This window comes from Ascidiella aspersa, chromosome 1 (genome assembly GCF_963924565.1).
Source record: "Ascidiella aspersa chromosome 1, kaAscAspe10.2, whole genome shotgun sequence".
Lineage (NCBI taxonomy): Eukaryota > Metazoa > Chordata > Ascidiacea > Phlebobranchia > Ascidiidae > Ascidiella > Ascidiella aspersa.
Genome location: NC_139447.1, coordinates 24,807,031 through 24,829,979, shown reverse-complemented (window position 1 = coordinate 24,829,979; position 22,949 = coordinate 24,807,031). Strand labels below are relative to the sequence as shown.

Below are 22,949 nucleotides of genomic sequence, written 5' to 3'. Positions count from 1 at the left end.
TCCTAAGAATAATAATTATTATTATTCGAAAATTATTTTACCCACTTGATTACTCGCGATGTACGAACATTTTGCGGATACCAAATTCAAATGAATTTAAAAAAATCGTGCTTGGCAACTTATTCCAATAAACTGATAACGCTTCACGGTTCAGTTCAAACTCCTATAAACTAGAAAACATTCCGCTCGGTTTGAAGCGATGGTAAAATTGTTTACCGGAAATAATCGCTGGTGTGCCGAGGGCGTAATTCAATCGACCCACCCCAGTTTAGACGACAAGCCTGTTGCAACCCGTCCAAGAATGTATCTAATTGCGAGGTGAAATTTGAATTCAGGTTTGGTGTGGAATTACGAGGTTTGATTTCGCTTGATCTGGAATGTTAAGCTCATCGCGCAAGAGTGCTCTATTCTGGCTATTTTTAGGCCATAAGCAAATCGGAGCTATAGTTGTTCGCCGCGACGTTACGTAAGTTTCAGGGAATGGTTAAGTCGATAATTACGCGTTGCTGCAACTGTATCAAGCAGTATTATGCAGACGACCACCTGTCCATATGGCCGATCGAGCTTCGTGGTTCACCAGAACATCATCCACTTTACCAGCAAAAAGTAAATTATAACAAAGCAGCTTACCTGGTCTTCGAACAACGTATAGCCACTTGGCAATGTCTCGTCACAGTTTCACCTTGTATTTAAAAGTCAGACATAGCAATTCGCAGAAGAAAAACAAAGTGTCAAGGAAAATAAGAGGATAGACAACGGAAATTCCGGAAACGAGGAGAATTTAGCTCTTGTAATAATCAACAGTACATGAATTAATTAATGTTTCAAAAACATAATTACACTTTGTATAAATGACGCAATAGTACATTTATTGAAAAAGTAAAATGTCGTCAGCTATAAAATAATACTGCACAAGCAAACATTTAACAAGAGATTTGCGGCGAAAACAACAGTCATTAAAATCGAAGGCGCACTGTAGGATTGTGGCGCGTGCAACATGCAAACAGCTGTATTGTGTGGCTCTAGCAGAGTCATCAGTCGAAGTCCACATATCTTCGCCGGCGAGCAGTCGTCAGAAAAGTAAGGGCGGGGTGGATCATTAACACAAACAACAAGGGTTGGGCCTGGTTCGCTCGCAAACAAGCGGGCGCGGGTGGTGGCGGTTACCAGGCAACAACAGAGCGGAGACCCGATCCCTCACTGCAGGCAGCACCCTATGAAGATACAGGGAGCGGTGAAAGGGTGAAAGCGGCGGCGTCCCCGCTCCAGGGTCAGGGGTCGAAGTCGCTACTTAGCTGCGCGCACCCGGAGGGCCCGGCCGACTGTTTGCGTAATAAACAATTCATAAAAAAGCGCCCGTCGGCCATCTTTGAAGAGAATGGGTGGCTGCCGTGCCGACAGCGACCCGACACCTTTGCTGGTGGCTTATTAGCGGCAAAGTTGGGCGGGAAGGTGTATCTACGTTCACTTATTCGCCCTGCGTCACGAAAATCCCGAAAGCCGCTCGGTAATGGCTGTCAAGTTTGTTTATCGAGCACACACTACGCCAATCCTTTTCCCGACCTGGCAACATGTTGACACTTCGACCCAGGTCGCCCCTCCTAGTGCATCAGGCCTAATCAGCGAACCCGAAGGGAAATACCTAGATACCCTGCTGATGTGGCGCGATGGGTGCGGGGAGGTGGATGAGCTGGCAGGATAAATGCGCGGAATTTTGGTTCGACGCAGAGTTGTGCTGATGACGCGCCTGTCAGTCAATCGACCAGGGGCCTACTGTAAACAGGCCTGAGCAAGCGACGAAGTATGTCAGCCGACCTACGCCAGTGTTTCGATCGGGCTTTTGGAGTTCGGCATCAATTGCCGTCGACCGCCCCGTGAACCCGCGGTTCTGTCGCCGTAAGAACACGCTACGCATTTCGGATTGTCGTGGAATTTCGATGTGGTACGTCATTGGTTTAACCGAGTCGCAAGCTGCTTGGGAGAAAATCGCAGCGCATACATACGTCGGTTGAAAATCCGCTGCGCGTAAATAACCCCGACAATTAATACATCAACGGCAAGCGTTCTTAGGCAAATGTTTGCCCGTCGGCTTATACGTATTGGGTGGTTTAAAAAATAAAGACCGCCTTTGTAGCCGACGACGTGAAATGGTCCTTTGATCGCGAAGACAGTCCTCCAGTCTTAATTTATTTAAACAGAGAACACCAGAAAAATATACAACAAACCAAACGTAAAATGGTATCAAAGGCCAATGAAAAAAAAACGGAGGGCACGAATACTGTTAGAAATTTCGTTTCGAAATTTAGGCAAACTTATCGAGAGAAACGCATAATTGAAGAAAATAAATTCGCGATCAATCCTAATCTTTGAGAATAAAATTTAGTTTCTTATTACAGCATCTAGCATTCAATACATCAGAATCGCAATCGTCGCACAAAAAGCCTACATAGGTTTAACCTTCGTTTAATTAGCAAACAAGCGGAGTGTTTTTCCACAACGTGGGATTTCCAAATTAAAATTTAAAGCAAGTCAGCGCGTGACGCAATACGCCGGTGGCGTCGTCCTCGTCGATTTAGGCGCCGAAAAGTTGTCAACCGCGCGTAACAAAGCGGGAGCGATTATCGGCGGTCCGGGAACGTTTAGCGGTTCGGGGAAGAATTAAACAGCGCCCGAAATGCAGATCAAAGGATCGAGCCAGAATCGCCGGATTATGGAGGCTTAATAGACCCCGTCTGATCTCGACGCTGGGGGGTCCCAACAATGCGAGAGTTGGGCAGTGGCCCGACAGCAATGGCACACGTAAACAAGGAAAGAAAATATGGTTCGCTTTCACCATTTGAGCATTTCTAATTTAATTGGTTATCATTCAAAATATTTTTTTTAATTTATCACACGGTGGTGGTTAAAATAAAAAAAAAAATGCTGCCAAGCAAGCGCAACGCATTGAAGAAATGGTAGGTAAACACGTTTTAAGGCCAATACCGCATCCTTAAAAGACACAACAATGTTTAACTTAATGGATGATAAAATAGTTTGCGCGATATAACCTAAAATCTATAAACAATGGTCTAACGAACGTGTGTATTTCTCGATCACGCGACAATACATTTAACTAATTGCACTTAAGCTACGTTTAAAACCTTTTTTTTAGAAGTAAGAATGACATTACCATTGAAAAAAATGCATTCTATTTGTTAACATGTGTTTTGATTAAGCCTATTAAAAATAGAAAACTAGTTATGGGAATAATTTTTCAAGCAGATGCTGTTGCAGTTTACCCGGTAAAAAGTTTGAAAATAAGAGGGGAACAAGAAGGGACAGCTTTATTTCAAGGAAACGCAACTCATCGGTATCCCACAGACATTTTAATATCGCAAACGTGCTGTACATTACGAAACTATTTTTACATAATTTACGTACATTTTTGCTTTTGCGGATGGAGAATGTTTTGAATATTTAACTACGGCGAAAACTACTGGCAGAACGCGTTTCGTAATCTTTGTCCGGACGTTGAATTAAGATCAGGGCTACGTAACTGGCCGGCCGACGTCTGTTTCCGGACTTTTGTAGTGTTGTATGCGGACTGAACAAAAGTTACGGTTACTAAAAAAACATTAAATACTTAGAGATAAGATTTGTAACTGGAAATAGACAGATTATCTCACTATGTGACTATAGCAGAACAATAAAACGCCTTGTGCCTCCGGGACCTGTTGCATTTCGTAATTTTTTTCGTAAATGTTTACTAATCTATTAACCGGACCAACAAAATGTGAACATTCGTATCTATATACATTTGCTAAAACTAGTTAATTATTTCTGATTTAAAGTGTTGGTTGTGTACCATTTAACTATTTGAGTAATCCTGATTTATAATAACTTGATGGCCAAAATAGCACAAAATGCCCTGCAAAACAAAACCCCTTATAGACACTTGTATTTGTTATTATCTGCGGTTATTGCAATCTAAATCGCCTTTCACGATAATGATGCTAAAAGCAAATATCAACTTTCCCATTAAAGCGTAACCTGATCAGGATGTTTTTTTAATCTAGGAGGCAACAATGGCTTCTTTATTAGTTTCTGGTATATTTATTATCGTTCCTGATTATCACGCTTCATCGGAAAGTTATACGCAGTATAGGATGGTTTGCTTGAATACCCTGACGACACTGTGCTAACCTCAAGCCTATTTATATATAGCCGAAGATAAAGACCAGGAGGGTCGTATTAACCAAGAAACAATAAGAGTGTTTCGTCTTGCGTGCAACATTTTTTGCCATCTGTCAAAGCAAATATTTTCCACTTCTTTGAAGTAAATACACCGGCCAACACTTTAAACCAAGCGTTCACACTTGCAGAAAATCTTCCGCCCTTGAAAGTGACAGCTACGGGTCAAGTCGGGCCATGGGCACGGTAAGTTGATGTTTGGGAAGATTTACAAAGGTCCGGCAGTTAGTGTACGGGCGCCGAGGCCAGGCGTCTCCATTCGCGAGCGGGACAGTGACAGAAGGTAATCTGGCCACACAAGTCGTCGCGGTGGCGAAGCGCCGCTGGATTAGCAGATAATCTCAATGTAAGGCACCTGTTCTGCATTGGGCATCGCTTAAGTCGCATTGTTGCCGCCTGACAGAAGCACACTGGCGCTGCCTTAAGAAGAAAGCGGAGTTGTGGGAACTCACCAGTGCGAAGAGCGTGCGTGTGGCGACGCAAAACATCTGGCCCTGAAGCGATTTTGGCCAATATAATCGAACCCATCTGTGTCACGACCCGTAGCCGCGAGTGCGAGAGTTTTGAACTGGCGGCGAGCAAGTAGGCCTGGGAAATTAGGTTTCGCCGTGGTCGCTACTAAAAGCGTGAATCCTGAGGTGACTGTTGCCAAAATAAGACATATCTCAATTCGAGGTGGTATCGCTCGCGGAACTGGAATTCCGATCTGATGTCTGGCTTGCAAAAATCAACCAAGTGATATAAACTATGTTTGTTAAACCGATATTCCGGATACATCAATAAAAGTCAGTAGATAATTACAGCCTACATAATATACTATTAGTTATCTCTACCCGAAGGTAAGTGCGGAAATTATGTACTTTACAAACATCATACGAAAGGTTGGTACTTTTGCGATATTGATGTTCTCCAAAAAATAACCTTGGTATAAGATTTTGGCGTATTCCAATGGTCCCGGACAGAGAACCACTACAGCTGCTAGGTGCCTATTGTTATGGATTTTCAATTTCATATGAGATGTCAATGGATCAATACTCAACATCCCGTTACCTTGAGACGTTAAGTAGGTTATTTTAACCCATATGTTTAGTCATCTGCTTAACTCTGTCGCCATTCTTGCCATGGGCTTGATTTAAGTTGTATAGCATTATGTACCAAGGTTTTATTTTAGAGGGCATAGTCTTCAATATACAACACACCATTCATTGAAGTGTGCCGCGTAACTTTCTATTGTTTTCGAAATAACATTTTTTTCAAACGGGTATTAGCTAAGCTTGCGATACTTGAATTTTGAATGCACGTCTAATAGACAACTATATACTAATAGTGAGTTATTACCTATTGCCTTGTAATAAATGAAGGACGATTGTGAAGATGTAAAATTGTTATTTCGTAGAAAGAGTGCCGCGTAGAAAGAGTGAATATATTTCAATTTATTTACTGTGCGGCCAGCTAAAAAAACAGAACGATTGCAATACACATTCATCCCGCCGTATCGCTTCTAATTTGGGGTACACAGTTCTATAGAAAATCAAGTGCATACAACGCAGATTTGATTGTCATTCAAGGACGATCATCCATCGTAGCCATTGATAACTTGGGAGAACGACACGCGTGTCATAACAAAATGCGGAAATATGTGTAATTTACCCGTATGAAAACGTGCACAGCTTACAATTACACTCAATTTTCCGTTGTGCTCTCAAGGCCCGCGGTATTTAAATCATGGACCACATATATGTCTTAGCAAACAAAAAAGGGTGAGCCGCTGAGTATTGTAGTGAATCATTCTCAATTTACATTAAAGGATCCTTGTAAAATTGAACCGGGCGTTTTGCGACAACTATAAATATCGAGCAGAGTGAAAGTTGTGGCAGGCCCCACACCCTGAAAAATCGAACCGACAAACAGCGTCCTATATTTGCACAAACAAGGCGGTCGCATTTTCGCATTTTTGGCGGGACGATTTAGGGCGCACGGCCGGGTATGCAAAGAGACGACGCGACCTCACAAGGTCTAATCGAGCGGGCATCTCAACACCCAATACGATTAGCAAACGGGAAAGGGTCGCATTGGAGGGTCGGCTTACCCTCGCCGCGATCTACGAGGGCGATATAACGCGATTTGCGACGGAGGGCGCGGAGACGGGGCCGACTGCCTGCGACATTCCGCACCTGATCGCCACGCCACATATCTGGTGTCATGCAGGCTGTCGCTGTGGTCGCCAGGCGTCGGGACAGCCTCGGCACATTGGCAATGAACGTTGAACGGCGCGACCCCGGCCTCCTCGAACAACGATAATCGCTCCGCGGTTCGCCGCTTTCTACAACGAGCGTGACAGGGAACAGGTGCGAGGGACCAACTGCGAGGCTCGAGTGCGAATTTCCCATTTGCCCCCGGGCGCCCGCCCCCAAGCGACCCGGGTACGAGCCAATAAAACCGCACGATTACTACCTCGACCCAGGACAGCCGGCTTGCGAAAACTGCGATTAAGAACATCCTAAGGTTTGCTGCATAACGACGCTCGAAAACGAAAAAAAACTAGCAATTTTACGTGCGAATTTGGTGAAGTGGAGTTTAATTTTATGACTACTCGGACCACTTGCGAAAAATTATTTTAAAGTTTTTCGCGGGCCGTTTGTACAAATTATCTGACAAACTAAAGTTTTGCGACGATAAGTGAGCGCAATAAATTTATGTATTTACTATATATTTTGATTTAAAACCGTAGCTTTACAAAATCCGTAAATTTTATCAAAAAGTTTGCCAATTTCGTCGTTAAGAATTTATTATCTTTTTAAGCTTTTCCATAAGCTTATTTACATTCCAACATATTTTTTGCCCACTGTGTTAAATATAGAAAAAACGCGTAGCTCAAAAAAGTTTACAACAATTTCGCTCTTGATAATTTAAATGCTTCACAGGATAGCTATAACTGAGACGCCATTTTAATCCACCGTACTGAGAAGGCAATTAGTTGAAACTGTATCGCTTTGCCGCTATCACTTGGAGGTTTCGATGTTATCTGTCATGATCACCAGGTAGAAAGACTGCGTGCTAAAATTCAATCCTGGCTGAGAAGCTATTTTTGAATTTTCAAGAATGCGCTGGCTTTGGCAGATTAGCCATGTTTTTGGAGTCGTATATCGCTGAACCGAAAACCCAAAACATTTAGCTAAATTCGTTTCGGTAAATGCGGTGATACGCCATGATTTTTTGACGTCAATTACGCATTCTGTTTAAAAATACCTAGAATACGTTTTGTGGCGATACTAACGTTTCGTCTCAAATACTATATGGTTTGCTGTTTTTAATTGTCGGGGCTCGCGGAGACACAAAACGCCCCTTTTCTTAAAAGTTAGAGTGGAATAAACTTTAAACATTTAGCGACTCAAATATAGCATTTAATTTACATAGAATTAAACCAGCGCTTTCAGACGCAAAGCTCTTTTGGTTGGCCGTGCAATTTTTCACTTGTCCTGTAATTTTTGCGTGGTACATTAGAGTAGATGCTATACCCTGTTTAAATATATACCTATCAATTTATTTGATTTGATATGACATGATTGAGTTAATTTTTCTAAACCCAGTAGCCCAATTTATGTTAAAGACTTACGGCATTTATTTAAAAATGTAGTGCAGCTGTTTTTTTATGTTTAATGTCTTGCGTCACACTTTAATATAGGCCTACTGGGTTTAGAAAAATTAACTCAATCATGTATATCAAATCGTCACACTTTAATATAATCATCAGTTAAAGTATGCGGCTAGATAAAAGAACGTTACTAATCGTTGGTTGGGAAATAAAAAGGTTGTACATAGCGGGACACGACTGAAAAAAAGGTTGAGGTGCCCTGAATTAAATAAACGACTTTAAATTTAGATCTCGATAAGATATGCCAAATGGTTCTGGTTTAAGGTGAAATTAGGCTAGGAATATTACAAGGTTACTCCAAAAACGATATGAAGAAACGATGCAAAACAGTAACTTACTTGAATTCCCATCGTCCTGTTCTTTGCTGTTACTCAACGTGGTTTCAGCTTCGTCTAAGGATACTTTCTGAACCTAAAGGAGCATTGGACATTTTTGAACCAACAGCTGAATGTTTAGTAAAAAAAATAAAATAAAGAAAATAAAACTGGACCATGACTTCCTTTTAAGCAGAGTTTAGGTTGCAACTCGAGGTAAGTTTTGGCAAAAATCAAATAAGAACGGCTTAACCATATATTTATTTGCTTGTTTAGGTTAAAACAAAATTGCTTTTTACTAATTGTGGGTATTTTAAATGTATTGTGTCTGAAGTTGCTTTGTGACCATGAAAAATAAATAAAATTTTCTTAACGGGTGAAATGGAGAAAATGGAGAAAAACATTAAACTGGACAGTTATATATTTAGCTGTACGTCATTCTAATAAAACTCAAATCATACATTTAAATTCTAGAGATGAGAAGGTCGCTAAAAATGTTAAGTAGTAGAATGCAAATTACATAAAATAATCTAATATATACAAGGTATTTATAGTTAACCACAGTTTCACATATAATTTTACTGTTGGCAACATACGCTCAAATAAGTTCGTATAGATTCGGCGCGTTTTAGATGAAGCTGGATTTGGGCATGAAGCAATTCCTTCCGTTCCGAAGCCGCCTCACCTGTTTACACAACAAATACAAAAATATATTTATCCAATATAGTTTGGTCAAAATCGATGCACTTGCAAATAAATAGAATTAGTAGTTTGGATTAAAGTGATGCATATTGGATGCTTGTACCAGTCAAGTTGGGCATTGTTGACTTTCGAAAAAAACAACATATGATGGGATTTTTAGAGGACAGAAGTTGAGCTGCGAAAAAAATATTTAGGTATTTGCCGGTCATCAGTAGCAAAAAAGCGCCGTGGGTGGTTGATTGTACTCGGTCTCCATATTACAATTTATGCGCAAATACAAATAATTTATGACAAAAAGTGTATACAAGCGTTATTAGTTATTACAAGTTTTTAATCAGACCGGTCTAAAATAGAAAAAAAAACGACTTGCAGTGTTGAGGAGTGTTTACGCATTTTCGTTACGGATCCAGGTTTGCATGACTTAGTGCAAATTACGTGGTCGGCAAAAGAATTTGTAGTATTTGTGTGTTTCCAAACAGCATGAGAAAAATTTATAGAAAGTTTTTATCATTCATTAGTATAAAATATTAATCCATAAACTTGATGGCATAAAGTTTAGATTTGGTAAGATATTTTTACCAGGAAAAGTTACCTTTACCAGGAAAAGTTACCTTTATTATGGTACCTCGCACTAGGGGCATGCTAAAATTATTATTTGGCAAAAAGTTTAATATTTTTAATAATGCTCTAAAGTTTGCCTATCAACCCTGTATAATATTATTCTCCTTATAAGTATTGTTTAATAATAACCAGCTTTGTAGTGCTCTCAGTAAAGCAAATTGCTTTTGAAAATCTGGTTACCGGTCTGTAAAACATTTGTCTATTTTACCGGTTCGGCAATGTCAAAAGGTTAAGAACCACTCGGCCATGATATATTAGATATTTTGTGGTAGTTTTATTGACGAGTTAAAAACGCCGAATTAAGGAGAAAGGTAGGCTTATAGAGAGCTGAAATAACTAGCCAGATAAAACGAATTGACAGCGGCGACGCTGAATTTTACCATGGTTGTTTTTTGGTTAACAATATATAATTACGCAAGCTTCATTACTTTTATTAATATGCTTATCTGCACAATATATGAAAACAGATAACGTGGATATTCGATAAAAAAGCTTTGTGAAGCGTCATATGTGACAAAGAGCTTTAATTAAGCACAGATTAAATGCAGATGGCGATGACTTTTACCCGAACCGATAAATTTGATTATTTTAAGCCACAATCATCGCGTATGTCTATATGTTTTTTCTGTTTGGCTAACCTTCCAGCATGGGAAGAAGAAGTCCAATCGCCTTCGTATAATGTTCCAAAGCATCTTGGTACTTCTCTTGTGCCTCCTAGCGGATAAAAGTGTTTACACTTTGTTTTGAAAAAAACGGGACCGTGCCTCGATTCCTTTATTTGGTAATGCCTTGATCGAACCATCCATAACTAACGATGATTTAAACAACTCAAAAAATCACATATTAGCTAGCTATATAAAATAGAAGATAACTCACTCTCAGAGCCACCCTTAACTCCGTTATTATAAACAATTGTTCCGTAAAACTATTATAACCATAAAACTTTAACAAACGTAATAATACCTTTGTCCCACCAATAAACAGTATTTGAACTGCCTTTAGCATGCTGGGGTCGTTCCTCGAGAGATGCACTGTAAAGAGCAGAATAAGAGTTTACACTGTCCGACTACACCTACAGGAGTACCAAACCAGGAATACAAAATAAGTATTGCAAATACATTTTACGAGCTTACAAATTATGGTATCACTTTTACGACAGAGTTTGAACTTGCAAAATTTCTCTACCGCTGTAGGTATTTTCTTAAATAAAGGAAAAACAGTCGTTCAATTACGTCGAACCTCTCTTGAACTACATTTAAAAACGCAATAAAATCAAGTAACCCTATTTTACGTTGAAGAATTAAAATAAGGCATTTTTTATTTACACAGTCGTTGCTTGGCATCTCCTTGGGAAGGAGGTGTGGCAGGTTTACTTCGTTCTTTCAGGATTTCAGCCCGCTTACAGTATTCCCAAACCTGAGAACAAATAGCAGGAGTTTCAGCAAAAACATAATCAAAGCAATTATAACATTTCTATTTTAATACCTTTTTCCTCAAAGCATCTTTTTTCTTGGGGTCTTGTTCATCTACGTAAATATGAAGAAACATAAATTACGAGGACGTAGTAGAAAATGTTCAAATGCAGCCATAAGTTTAAGTAAGTTATTTCCTATTAAATTGTATAAAATAAGTTAGATTAACATCGACTTCTGTCTTTTAAATCTCAAACTCAACTTAAAGTTGGTACTTATAAAACTGTCATATTTTTGCAATATTTTTAGAAAATATTTTAACGTCAAAAGAGAGGAAAAGTGCAGCACAACTTACAGTATATCGCAGGAACTAGGTGCTCCACAGCTTGTGAGTAGAGTTTTGCAGCTTCCTTCACAACTCCTTCCTTGTCAGCTTTTACTGCCGCATTAAGAAGACTGGTCTGTCAAAAACATAAAGCAATTAGAATAGCTTCAGATCAAATTATAATACTTGTATATAATCAATCATTAAGAGATATGTGTGAAACTTAATGAATTGAAAAGTCAAAACACGGGGTTTTACGGTTGGAAGCGCTAACTTTGGTCTGTCTGCAATAAAAACACTATATGCAATAAAAGCACTATTTTTGATCGTTACCAATACCACCTTGGTATTGGACTAGTGCCCATACTACCACTTGGCATCGGTTAGCTCTGATCCTTTATTATCGAACATCTCTAATAAGCACCGCAGTAGGTAAGTTGAAACAGACTATTAATGCCAGATGTCTCTCAAGGGAGAAAAAATAGTGTCAAAACGAAAACGTTGTTTAGGGTGGAGAGATTCATTTGTCTGCTACTTATAGTATTCCAAACGTTTAGCAGTCAAAAACACACCGCACTTAGTAAGCTTCACCAGGATTTATTTAAATCACTGTTACAGTAAACCACCACAGTTCCAGTGTAATGAACTTGCTTGCGTACCCCTGAAATTTATCTTGCGTACTGGTGGGGTTACGTGTACCCCAGCTAATGAACCCCTGACGTATGGTTTAATGTGGAAAGATGGTAAAACCAGGAAAATCGTTAAAACATAGATTACTGCTTTCGTAAGGCTCTCAGCCGATGGCTTGTGTTCTAGATCAACAAAAGGATGAAGGAAAAACTCCTTAAATGATAACCGATGCTCTGGATTACGTTGCAACAAACGGGAGAGTAAGTCACGACATTCAGGGGATACAGTTGGAACCGTTGGAATCTGAAAACATTGCATTGAAATTATGATTTAAACTGTTATTACTTGCGAGTTGTTATAACTAGGGCGATTATTTTTTGACCTAAAAAAATGGGAAGTTTTGACCTAAAAAATTGAAGTTTTGACAAATTTTGACATGGAAATATATATTTTTTGACAAAATTTTGACCTAATAGAAATACATTGATTTACTCAACGCATTTTTGTTTGAAGTACTGCATTATGTCTTGGCTTCGTCAACCAAGCGTTTTTTTATTGTTTTACTGACTACCCGTCGAAAAAAAGTAGTTATTTTTTCGCGTTTATGCAAAACTCGAAAAAAAATTGATTTGATATTTTTGTTTTTTCTGAAAGACAAAAACTATAAAAATGCCAAAAAAGACGCCGGTTATTTATCCAAAAATGTTGTGTAAACAGTTCAAATACAACTTGAAAATAATTGCAGAAAGTTAACAAAGATCTAGTTATCGAAATAGGAAACAGGATTCTTACAAATCACGAGCAAAAAACAACAGCAAATACTGTTCAATACATTTGTCCAAATTACAGAAAAACAACTATATAATGCAAAAACGAAGTTCGAGCTGAGCTTAATGAGATACACTAGGCCAGCTTGGTTTATCCGCAAGGTCGCGTATATCGTAGTGCTCTAATGAAGAGTTAAAATGTCGTTGAATAAAACTCAAAACTAAATTTTTTGGAAAAAATTTCAACTGAGCGGCAATTATTGAAAGCCGAGTATAGTTTTTTTAATTTTGTAAACGATTTATGTGCACTTTTAATCGTTTTTGACTTAAAATAATTTTGACAAATTTTGACCTAACTTCTAAATTTTGACAAAATTCAAAAAAAACAGTAAGTCATAAAATAATCGCCCTAGTTATAACCATAAATTAATACTGGGACTTAATTTTCTTAAGATCACTTCACATATTCAATTTATTGTCACTTTAAACTAACAAAAAAACTGTCAATTAAGTGATTTAAACACATTCACAACAAACTTCAATGGGTTGATTGCTTTTAATCTTGATTTCCAGTTCATCAAATGACCTTGAAGCAAAAGGAGCACAGCCGAATAATGACTCGTATAAAATCACTCCGACAGACCATAGGTCTACCTATAAAACAAAAATACAGGAAGATTTAAATACGGGGTGTTTGAACATTAACCAAAACAAGCGTGGTCCAACTATATTTTGTAACAGGCCATCAGAAGCATTTTGTTTCAAATAGCAGGCCAATGTCGCAAGGGAATACTGGTACCCAGGATTATTTTTAAAATGGGGGACATAAAATTTTTTACATATGATGTTACAGGTTATATCATTATTGAAGTAATCATACAAAATGAGCTTCTGTATTTTAAAGAACTAGTGTGCACTTATACTGTGGTTTCAGTTGGCAAAACGTTTAAGTATACCAGACACACAAGATAAGCCATTAATTATCTTCACGCAATAATGGCTGCACATAAGTCAGATAAAAATGTTGCAAAAAGCATACATTGTGTTGATATTATTTTAAATGTTAAATAGGGGGTTACTCACAATCAAATTAATCTATCTCCATATTGCGAAGATGTGTAAAAAATTACCTTAAATAATTTGACAGAAATTACATTGTGTTCATACTGTTCACTTTCAATAGGCTATGGACAGCACCAGTATGGCAGAATGCTGGCGACTTGGCGACTATGTCGGCCGAAGAATCAGCCAGAAAACCGAAGAAATTGGTGCAAAAAAAAATTCCAACATTAAATTTACAAAACACCTTGTGGTTGTTTCCACACATATTTAATCACACCTATTTTACAATTGACGAAATTAATTTCGTTTGTCATTTTGAAAAAAGTTACGGTAGTGTGAGCACGTTGTTTAGTGAGAAAAAGCCAGGGTAAGGCATATAGACTGTTTATTATTTTAAAAAGTACACACTTTTGATCATACAATTGTTACATGTTGGCAGTTTTACTTTGAATTGGCAAGTATTTCTATATTGAGTTGAATTCCCCATTCCTGTTAAATGTACAGGTATAACATTCATATTTTATTGGCATATTAAGGATGTACCAGGCTATGCTTCTCCCCCTAGGGCCTGAAGTATATTTTTGGTTGTTTAATTACGCAAATGCAAAAAATTTACACCCCCAGGCCCCAGGATTGTACCTTCACTTGTCCTTTATATATTTGTTAATGACTTAATGTCACAAAAAGTTTTGCGCCTTCGGCGCTCTGTTTTGTTGTCTAATTTACTTATTAATAGCCTAGTTTATCACCAAAACATGGCAAGGTTCATAAATTCCTTAGGTGAACACATCATTTAAGCTTAGGGACGTGACCAAAAACCGAAGAATTTTCGCCAAAAATGCTTGTCACCAGAAGGCTGGCAAGATTCTGCCTGCCTGGACAGCACACAAAAATTGCGAAAATTTTAGATGGCGCTTTGTTGTTAAAAAAAACATTGGCATGCCATAATACATAACCTACTCTTAAATCAAAAAAAAAACTCGTCTACGGGCAAAACATTTTTCATTTACATGGTTTTAAATTTAGCAAAAATAAGCTCGGGGCACTAGCAGCAGGGAAATACAATGGGGGTAAATGCATCAAATATTTTTCTTTATATTATTACTGGCCCTTTAAAAATATACCTACAGCGTAAAAACAGTTAAATGAAGATAGGTAACTTGAAATCCATTTGTTTTGTAGCAAATGTGTAGCCTTTCAACAAGCTTTGTTAAGATATTCTACTTAAAGAGCTAAAAAATACCAACCTTTGCATCATACTTTTGTTGCAAGATCATTTCAGGCGCCATGTAAAGTGGAGATCCTCTAATTGAAAAGTCTTGAATAGTTTCAATATGTTGTGCAAAACCAAAATCTGGCAAAAAATATTTATAAAATAGGTATATATTAAAGATGTTTTTACTAAAAATTAGATAACAAAACCTATGCCAGAGGGGCTTCATGTTTAAAACTAGGAAGCTCTGTCTACTTGGTAGAGTGAAAAAACATAAAAAAACAAAAGTGCACTTTTCACACTAAAAACTACACATTTTAGCAACATAATGGCCAGTTAAACTTAAGCTGCCCGCAGAGGCCTTTCTTGGCTAGATTTTAACCCGCGACTAGCAAAAGTTTGCCCACCCCTGATCTAAAGTAAACTATTTGTTCACCTGCTATTTTTAGAACAGGATGTTTAAAGGAAGAGAGTAGTATGTTCTGCGGTTTGAGATCCATATGTGATATGTTATGAGAGTGAAGTAACTGAAGTGCAGAGGCTAAACAGTATAAAAGATTAAATTAGTAATGAAAGAGGTAATCGAGTTACTGTAAATAGATTTAAACAGTGCAAACTAGATTATTTCAATTTTCGCAGTTGAAGTTACAATAAAAAGCAATGAAAATCAAACTAATATATAGTCACCTGAATTAAACGATTACGATGATTAGTAATTTTTGAAATATTTTCCATAATTTTCATTATTATATACTAGAATAAATTTGAGGTAAAATATATGCATTACCTATTTGCTGAAGAAAACGCTTCACAACATACTCAGGCAAAATTCTTTTTGAATGAATAAATGAAGACAAATCACCCCCACCACAGTACTCCATTATTAGATAGATGTATGCATCATCCCACTTTAAAAAATATAAAACATTGAATGGTCTTGTTAAACTGCTGCAAATGCTGTTTGGAGTTGGGGTTGACTCCATACCACATTAAACAGACTTTAGCTTACATTATAAAATCTTTGCTGAATACTTTAGCAGGGAAACCAAGCAGGTGAGTTTCGCCAAAGTTAACAGAAATTAAAAAATGTTATGGTAGAAACTTACTGTTTAAAATATTTCTCATACACACTAACTGCTATACACAAACTGTTCAATGTTGTAAGAAAAGATGTTGTATAGACCCAGGTTAACTGGCTAGTAGTTTTCAGAAAGCTGCCGGCGAGTCAACATTGTTTACAACTTAAACAATTTAGAGTTTAATAATAAAACTATAATTTATTCAAACATTGCTTTAACCCACATGATCGTCCCCATCAATACCAAATATCAATCTGGGGAGTAAAAGTTGACAGACTAGGTCCATAGATTCTCAAACTGGGTTCAGGAGAAAGTTTTTAAGGAGTCCCTGGAACATTTTTTGTCCAATAAAAAATATATTAGCCCAATTTAATCCTCACAATAAATTATAGTTCACTATGAAGTACACTATAATAAGCAGTTTTCATAGTGATTGAATGTTTATAGTGGTATAATAATATTGTATAGTGATCTTTTTTTCAAATTGATGACATCCCCTATCGCAACTTAGTCCGAACTAAACTTAGTTTCAATCATCAGAAGCAATTCGTTTTATATGGCAGGCCAATCTTGCAAGGGCAGATCCAGGTTTTCAGTTTGGGGGCAGGGGACTTTAAAATATACCCAATGACATCACAAGTAACAGCGTAATTAAAGTTAACTTCCAAAACATGCTATTATTGAAAGAACTGGTGTGGAATTAGGCAAGTAATCAAGAAAAGCGCAAAAAACAGTTTTGTTGAGGGGGGCAACCTGGCCCACAGGCCTTTAGTTGGACACCCTGCTTTAACATATCAAAGAAGTAAAAGAAGTATGCTAGAATAAGAGTTTTAAAACTACTTGATCAGATAGATATAATAAAAGTAGATTCATGCAATTTTTGTAAGTTTATTCGTTACTAACCTGGAAGTCCATCAATTGGACAACATGGTCATGTTTGATCTGCTTTAGGATTTCTATCTCCACCAAAAGGTTCTCTGTTGATGATCTATTCAGGTCAGACTTTTTGATGCACTTTATTGCTAACACCTCTCTGTGTTCACTGGACTATTTAGGATCATTTAAAATCATTAGATATAGTTTTGGAAATTAATCTCTGTTTATCAACCCACAATACCTTTTTATAGGCTTTATAAACTGTTGCATATGTGCCACTGCCAAGCTTCTCTGTGAAAATGAAGTCTTTTAACTTTGGTGGAGAAAATGCCATCGTTAAAGTAAACCACACATGCAAGATCCTTTTTGCAAGATTTTACACTTCCTACATTTTTGTTACACCTAAATCTGCAGCGACCACATGTATACTCTTTGTATATAATTGTGAGATAATATAGTTTAATAACAAAACAATAAAGAATCCTTGACAATACAAATACATTGTTACACCAATGCCAGAAATGGCACAATAGGGGGATTTTGACACTTGCTATCTCATTGTAAAGTTTGACAAAGCTAGTGAATTTTTTTTAACCAAATAAAAGTAACAATTTTAGGACAAATCGTTTTGAACTTGTGCACAGAAATTAAAAATGTTACACAACAATTTTATAATAAATAAAAGTCTAGCTAGATTGCTTTCTTCCTCCATAAAATTTTGTATATTCTTGGATCATTGTTGTTCCCATCTCGGCAGGGGAAAGAGTAACATTAACACCAGCATCTCGCAAGGTTGCAATTTTTTCTTCTGCACCTCCCTTACCACCAGCAATAATAGCTCCAGCATGACCCATCCTCCTTCCTGGTGGAGCAGTGAGGCCAGCAATAAATGACACCACTGGCTTGGCATTTGGCCCTGTGTTATGCTCAGCCAGATAAGCAGCAGCTCTTTCCTCTGCCCCACCACCGATCTCACCTATCAACAGAATGCCTTCCGTTTGTGGATCACCTAAAAATACCTCAAGACAGTCAACAAAGTTAGTGCCATTGAAAGGGTCACCCCCAATGCCAACACAAAGGGTCTGCCCAAGTCCAACATTGGTTGTTTGGTGAACAGCTTCATATGTGAGGGTTCCCGATCTTGACACAATGCCAATGTTTCCTGGCTTGTGGATGTGTCCTGGCATGATTCCAATTTTGCACTCACCAGGCATGATGATACCAGGGCAATTTGGGCCAATTAACCGGGTCTTGTCTTGTCCTTGCAGACGAGTTTTAACGCGAACCATATCCTGTTGTGGAATTCCCTCAGTAATGCAAACTACCAAAGGAATTTCGGCATCAATAGCTTCCATAATAGCAGCAGCAGCAAATGGTGGGGGAACATAGATAACTGATGCATGGGCATCAGTTGCTTCACGTGCTTGCTTGACTGTTTCAAATACTGGAAGACCCAAGTGCTGAGTTCCAGCTTTTTTAGGAGAGACACCACCAACAAGATTGGTGCCATAAGCAATCGCCTGCTTACTGTGAAATGTTCCCTGCTTTCCAGTGAAGCCTTGGCATATCACTTTGGTTGCCATATTTATTTTCATGTTTTTGCGAGTGGCGTCATATGCAACATTTCTTACAAACTGCTTTCCACAGTTGGAAACAGCACGTGGAAAAGCGGTGGCAAACATTTTAACAAATTTTTTATAGTTACGTAAATTAAATATGCAGGGTCACTAAAGTATGAAAATAGATTTCATTGTACATGTTGTATGATGGATATTTTTGTTGTTACGAGTTTGATACTGTTTATCAATTCAAAGTTAGATTGTAGCAAGGAAGGATAAGAAGAGGGGGCATTTAACCACATGTAAAAGTCCTTTTTGTTCATAAAATTATAGGCAATTACTAAACATTAGGTGTACTAGTAACATTTTTGCCGTACATTATTATCATCAGCGCCGCTATTCCTATACTAAAATGAGGTATGTAGTTTAGTTAAGACTTGGGTGTTTTAGCTGAAAATATTTTTTGGATAAAATTGTAAAAAATCCATGCACACAGGTAAGTCTCATTGGGTTCCACACTACAAGACATGACACACAATTTATAACCATTTTGATACATTTTGTTTAGATAGTTTTAGTGATTAAATGAAGATATTATATACCGGAATAAATCTTGTGCACTATTCATACAAGCTAGAGTTTTAAACCGAAGTGTGCAATCTAGATTTTCAGGACACCTCAATGTCCATACCCTGCCAAAACTTTATGTCTTAAGATTGTTTGGCATAGGCTTTATCATCCTTGTAAGAAATATCTGATAAAATGTATCAGAATAATATGTAAAAAAATGTATCGGACATCCCTATGCTATGTTGCAGTGACTAGTTGTAGTCTCACACTAAGCAATTGAGTTTTCACACAGTTTTATAGAGGGTGAATACAGTTTATTGGGTGAATACAGTTTTAAGTTTAAAATGTTGATCAAGCAAAAGTTTATTTTGTTTCACCATGTTAAATAAATGCAGATTGTCATCACATTGCCGGACAGTCCCTTTCCGCCAAAGATCTTAGGCTTAAATTTATTGCATAATCGTCTAATAATTAAGTGTCAATCAAGCATTATTGGGCGAGCGACTAAGGTGTAATATCTGGTTTGGAGTTTGCAATTGCCCTAAATGCATTAAGTTGCAAAAGTAATATTACGTTGTAAAACATGCTGGTCGTCTACAAAATGCGCTATAGGGTTACTTAAGGTCAACTTTAGGCCAATATTCAGCGAGGTTATGCAGTTATGCACAGCGTAATTGTCAAGAATTCGTGATGTCAATAGTAGCTTTGTATTCTTTGCAGTACATTATTTGACTGCATAACAGATCATGTTAGTCAAAAAAGAAGCACTAAAACCCAATAATGCTTTAAAAAACAGGACCGAATTGCTTAAGACTTCTGTGTGCAGTGTTTCATTGTACTCACTATTGGCAAATAAATAAGTTTGGGCAACAACCTGGACAGTTGACAGAACTGCTTCAAATGACAGTTGTTAAGAATGTTAAACATATGGGAGATTTTTTTATTATAATGTACACATGTTAGCAAATTGTTTGGGCGATTTATTGCTGTGATTGTTAGGCCCTGTGGGGTAGATTAAGATTAATCCCTTCCCCAAACAAAACCAAGGTTAGATAATTTAATAAAAATATACCAGGATTCGCTATTCTGGATTCGTTATTCTAGATTCGAAACCTATTATTCTAGAATACCTTGGGATTCTACTTTGAACATCCCTAGTTATTAGTCATAATCGGACAAGTTTATCAGTTAATGTTGTATTTTTATACAAGGACTTGGCTTAAAGTTCACTTGCCCTATTACTTGACTTGGACTTGACTTTGGCAACCTAAGACATGGACTTGTTATTTATTAAAAAAAAACTTTACTTGGACTTAAGGTATTTTACGAACGACTTGACTGGGAATTGAGTTATTTAAAAATTACTTGTTTACAACACTGGTGAATAGCATCTTTCAATAAAAAACATACTAGGATTCGAAAATCCTACTTTAAACATCCATCCCTAGTGGAGTTAAAACATACTTGGCGTTCTTTGATTTTTGCCTGTAGAAACAGCGCCAAATAGATTATAGCAATATTTCGGTAATAATAACGGAACCAAAGTTTTTGAAATTTAAAATTAAACCTACACTATATAAATATAAATCGTCTGCGTTAAACCCGGCTATTACAAAATTGCAGACCGGTAAATCTTACTGTTATCGCATAAAAAGTTACTATTGAGTAACTTAAGCTAAATGCCCCCGGTCTTCGCTGTAGCGATAAATCATCAAAGTAGTTTGCAGGAAATTCATAGAAACTTACCCACGGATTTCTACAATTTTGTGATCTGATTCTATGATAAGTACTACTTGTCTGTTTGTTAGCACTATCTATCAGTATGAAAAATACACTGATCCCTTTTTAGAGGTTTGGAAGTGCGTGGCTGCCCGGAGTAGGTATTCTGCAGTACTGGATTAAAAGTGTCTAACTTGCTATTTCACTCTAATACGGTCAATCAATTATGCTATAATGATGCTTCAGATATGATATACTGTGGTCGTTGGCATTAAACGATGCAGACAACTGGTTCTTTTTGTTTTAATATTTAAAGACAGCTCTGGGAGATTCCGAAGCACAAAGACGTCGTGGTTAGTCCGTGGCAGAGGCGTAGCTAGGGGGGTGCGGAGGGGTACATATGTCCCCGGGCGCCAAGGTAGAGGGGCGCCAAAATGGGGCTTTCAAATTTTTCACAACAAGGGTAAAAAACGACCACAAGCAAGATAGCACCAGTGGCTGTGGCAGACGTCATCTGATACGCCACCCACACCCAGACTGATGCTGTTACCAGCCATCACAGCAGCCAAGATACTGATTCTGCGTGCAGTTGGTTTCGTCTAGCTTAGTGGTTCTTAACGTTTATTAAACCGCGCCTCCTTTGGTCCTGCGCTTTGCGCCTCCTACGAAAAGCAATTCGGTATTTGGAATTACATATTAGTTGGACAACATAAAAAAGAGTAAATGTGTATCGTTGGTCACACGTAGCGCGAAAAAGTTCTGTTAAACATGCAATGGTAATCACAGAGACTTTGTGTTAAATACAACTGTCTACAAAACAGGAAAAACAACAAGAAAAAAAACGAGAACTGTTTTGAAGTTTCAATCGTTAAGTTGGGCAAAAAAACGGAGTTTGTACAGGCGTAATATTGGTGCCCAGGGGCGCCCGCAGAAAATTTTCCAGGGGGGGGCAATCAGGGGTGTAACCAGAAAATCAAAAAGGGGGGGTCCTGAATTTTCAACTTAGGGAATTGCCCTATTTTTCGTCTGACGTTAATGAATAATGACGTCATAAAACAGTGACAGTATGACGTCATAGAATGGTGATTGCAAGACGTGATGAAAAAACTAATCAGAAACAGCCAAATACGTCCAGCAAAAGCGACCACTTGCTAATCAGTCAACCTAAACAAATAACGAAAGAGAAAAACCTCCAGCGTTTACGGTCGACCAAACAAAAGACGAAAAACGGCGTTTTGCACTCAATTTTGGTTTCGCATTAGATTAGATTAAGACGCATCACCCAATTACTTAAAAAGCACGCCGCTTCGAACAGTTTGTTAAACCATGACAAAAACGATAATATCACTTACAAAAAGAGGGTAAGAACTCCCGCCCCATGTATACGCAACTGGGGGCAATGGATAATGTATAATATTTTTAACCTTCATAGTAATACATATTATACTTATAAATAATACTAATAATCGTATTTTGAAATTCCAGGGGGCGCACTTGCCCCCCCGAGCGGGCGCCCATGGTGGTGCCCAACCCAATTGCACAACTATACCGTATAATTGTTCCGACTAAACATAGCCCTAATTGGTCGTAAAAGTAGTAATTATAGTCCAACAACTGAAAAACTATTAAAAATTAGTAGCAAAGATCGCAAATCGCAAATCCATGAACTATGTCGTCAATCACCTACACGTGTAATTCTAATGTAAAGTATAGAACATCATAAAAATCAAAATGAACACAAAACTAAACCATTAAAATCATTATAAAAGCCAGGACTCATTTCGTGATGGTTTAAGCCAAGCTGCAGTATAACAGGCCAAAACAAAACACTCGATCTGGGGATTGAGGTGGACAAAAGAATCAGGTGACGTAAGAGAATGCCTGGACAACTGGCAAGACATGCAGTGGACTTTCATCAGAAGAAGAAATTGTGCGCGTTATGAAGAATGTATTTAATCGGCTTCAACATGAGATGTCAACACGTGTTTTCACGACTAAAAGACCTGAACAATAAATTTGGATATTTGCTGGACGTTAAAGACTCTTCTATCTGACACAGATGAGGATGCAACGCGTCGAAATTGTGCAGATTTTGCAAATTTCTACGACACGGGCATTAATGGGAACGATCTTTTCATTGAAATTGGTGATTGCCGAATGCTGCTCAGTAGCTGAACTGAAGCGCTACCAAAAACTCCTTAGGAGTTTCTTGGCT

At 37.9% G+C, this 22,949-nt stretch overlaps 2 protein-coding genes across 3 annotated transcripts; both read right to left on the bottom strand.

The window, feature by feature from the left end:
* Window positions 1-665: 665 nt before the first annotated feature.
* On the bottom strand, window positions 666-17,266 carry LOC146168460 (serine/threonine-protein kinase ULK3-like). Of its 2 annotated transcripts, XM_083389089.1 has the most exons (15): window positions 17,128-17,266; window positions 16,914-17,057; window positions 15,719-15,839; window positions 15,368-15,472; window positions 14,966-15,072; window positions 13,194-13,310; window positions 12,037-12,192; window positions 11,290-11,395; window positions 11,008-11,048; window positions 10,848-10,938; window positions 10,486-10,553; window positions 10,161-10,236; window positions 8,796-8,884; window positions 8,224-8,296; window positions 666-1,214 (listed from the first exon to the last, which is right to left on the bottom strand). In XM_083389089.1, the coding sequence occupies exons 1-15, from the start codon at window positions 17,218-17,220 to the stop codon at window positions 1,198-1,200; spliced, it is 1,404 nt and encodes a 467-aa protein (XP_083245215.1). In that variant the 5' UTR covers window positions 17,221-17,266; the 3' UTR covers window positions 666-1,197. The 2 variants fall into 2 exon arrangements, with proteins under 2 accessions (XP_083245215.1, XP_083245216.1); XM_083389090.1 differs by lacking the exon at window positions 15,368-15,472.
* A 27-nt stretch (window positions 17,267-17,293) lies between these two features.
* LOC146168459 (succinate--CoA ligase [ADP/GDP-forming] subunit alpha, mitochondrial-like) lies at window positions 17,294-18,640 on the bottom strand. The gene has a single exon (XM_083389094.1). The coding sequence runs from the start codon at window positions 18,566-18,568 to the stop codon at window positions 17,573-17,575; it is 996 nt and encodes a 331-aa protein (XP_083245220.1). The 5' UTR covers window positions 18,569-18,640; the 3' UTR covers window positions 17,294-17,572.
* Window positions 18,641-22,949: the final 4,309 nt, after the last annotated feature.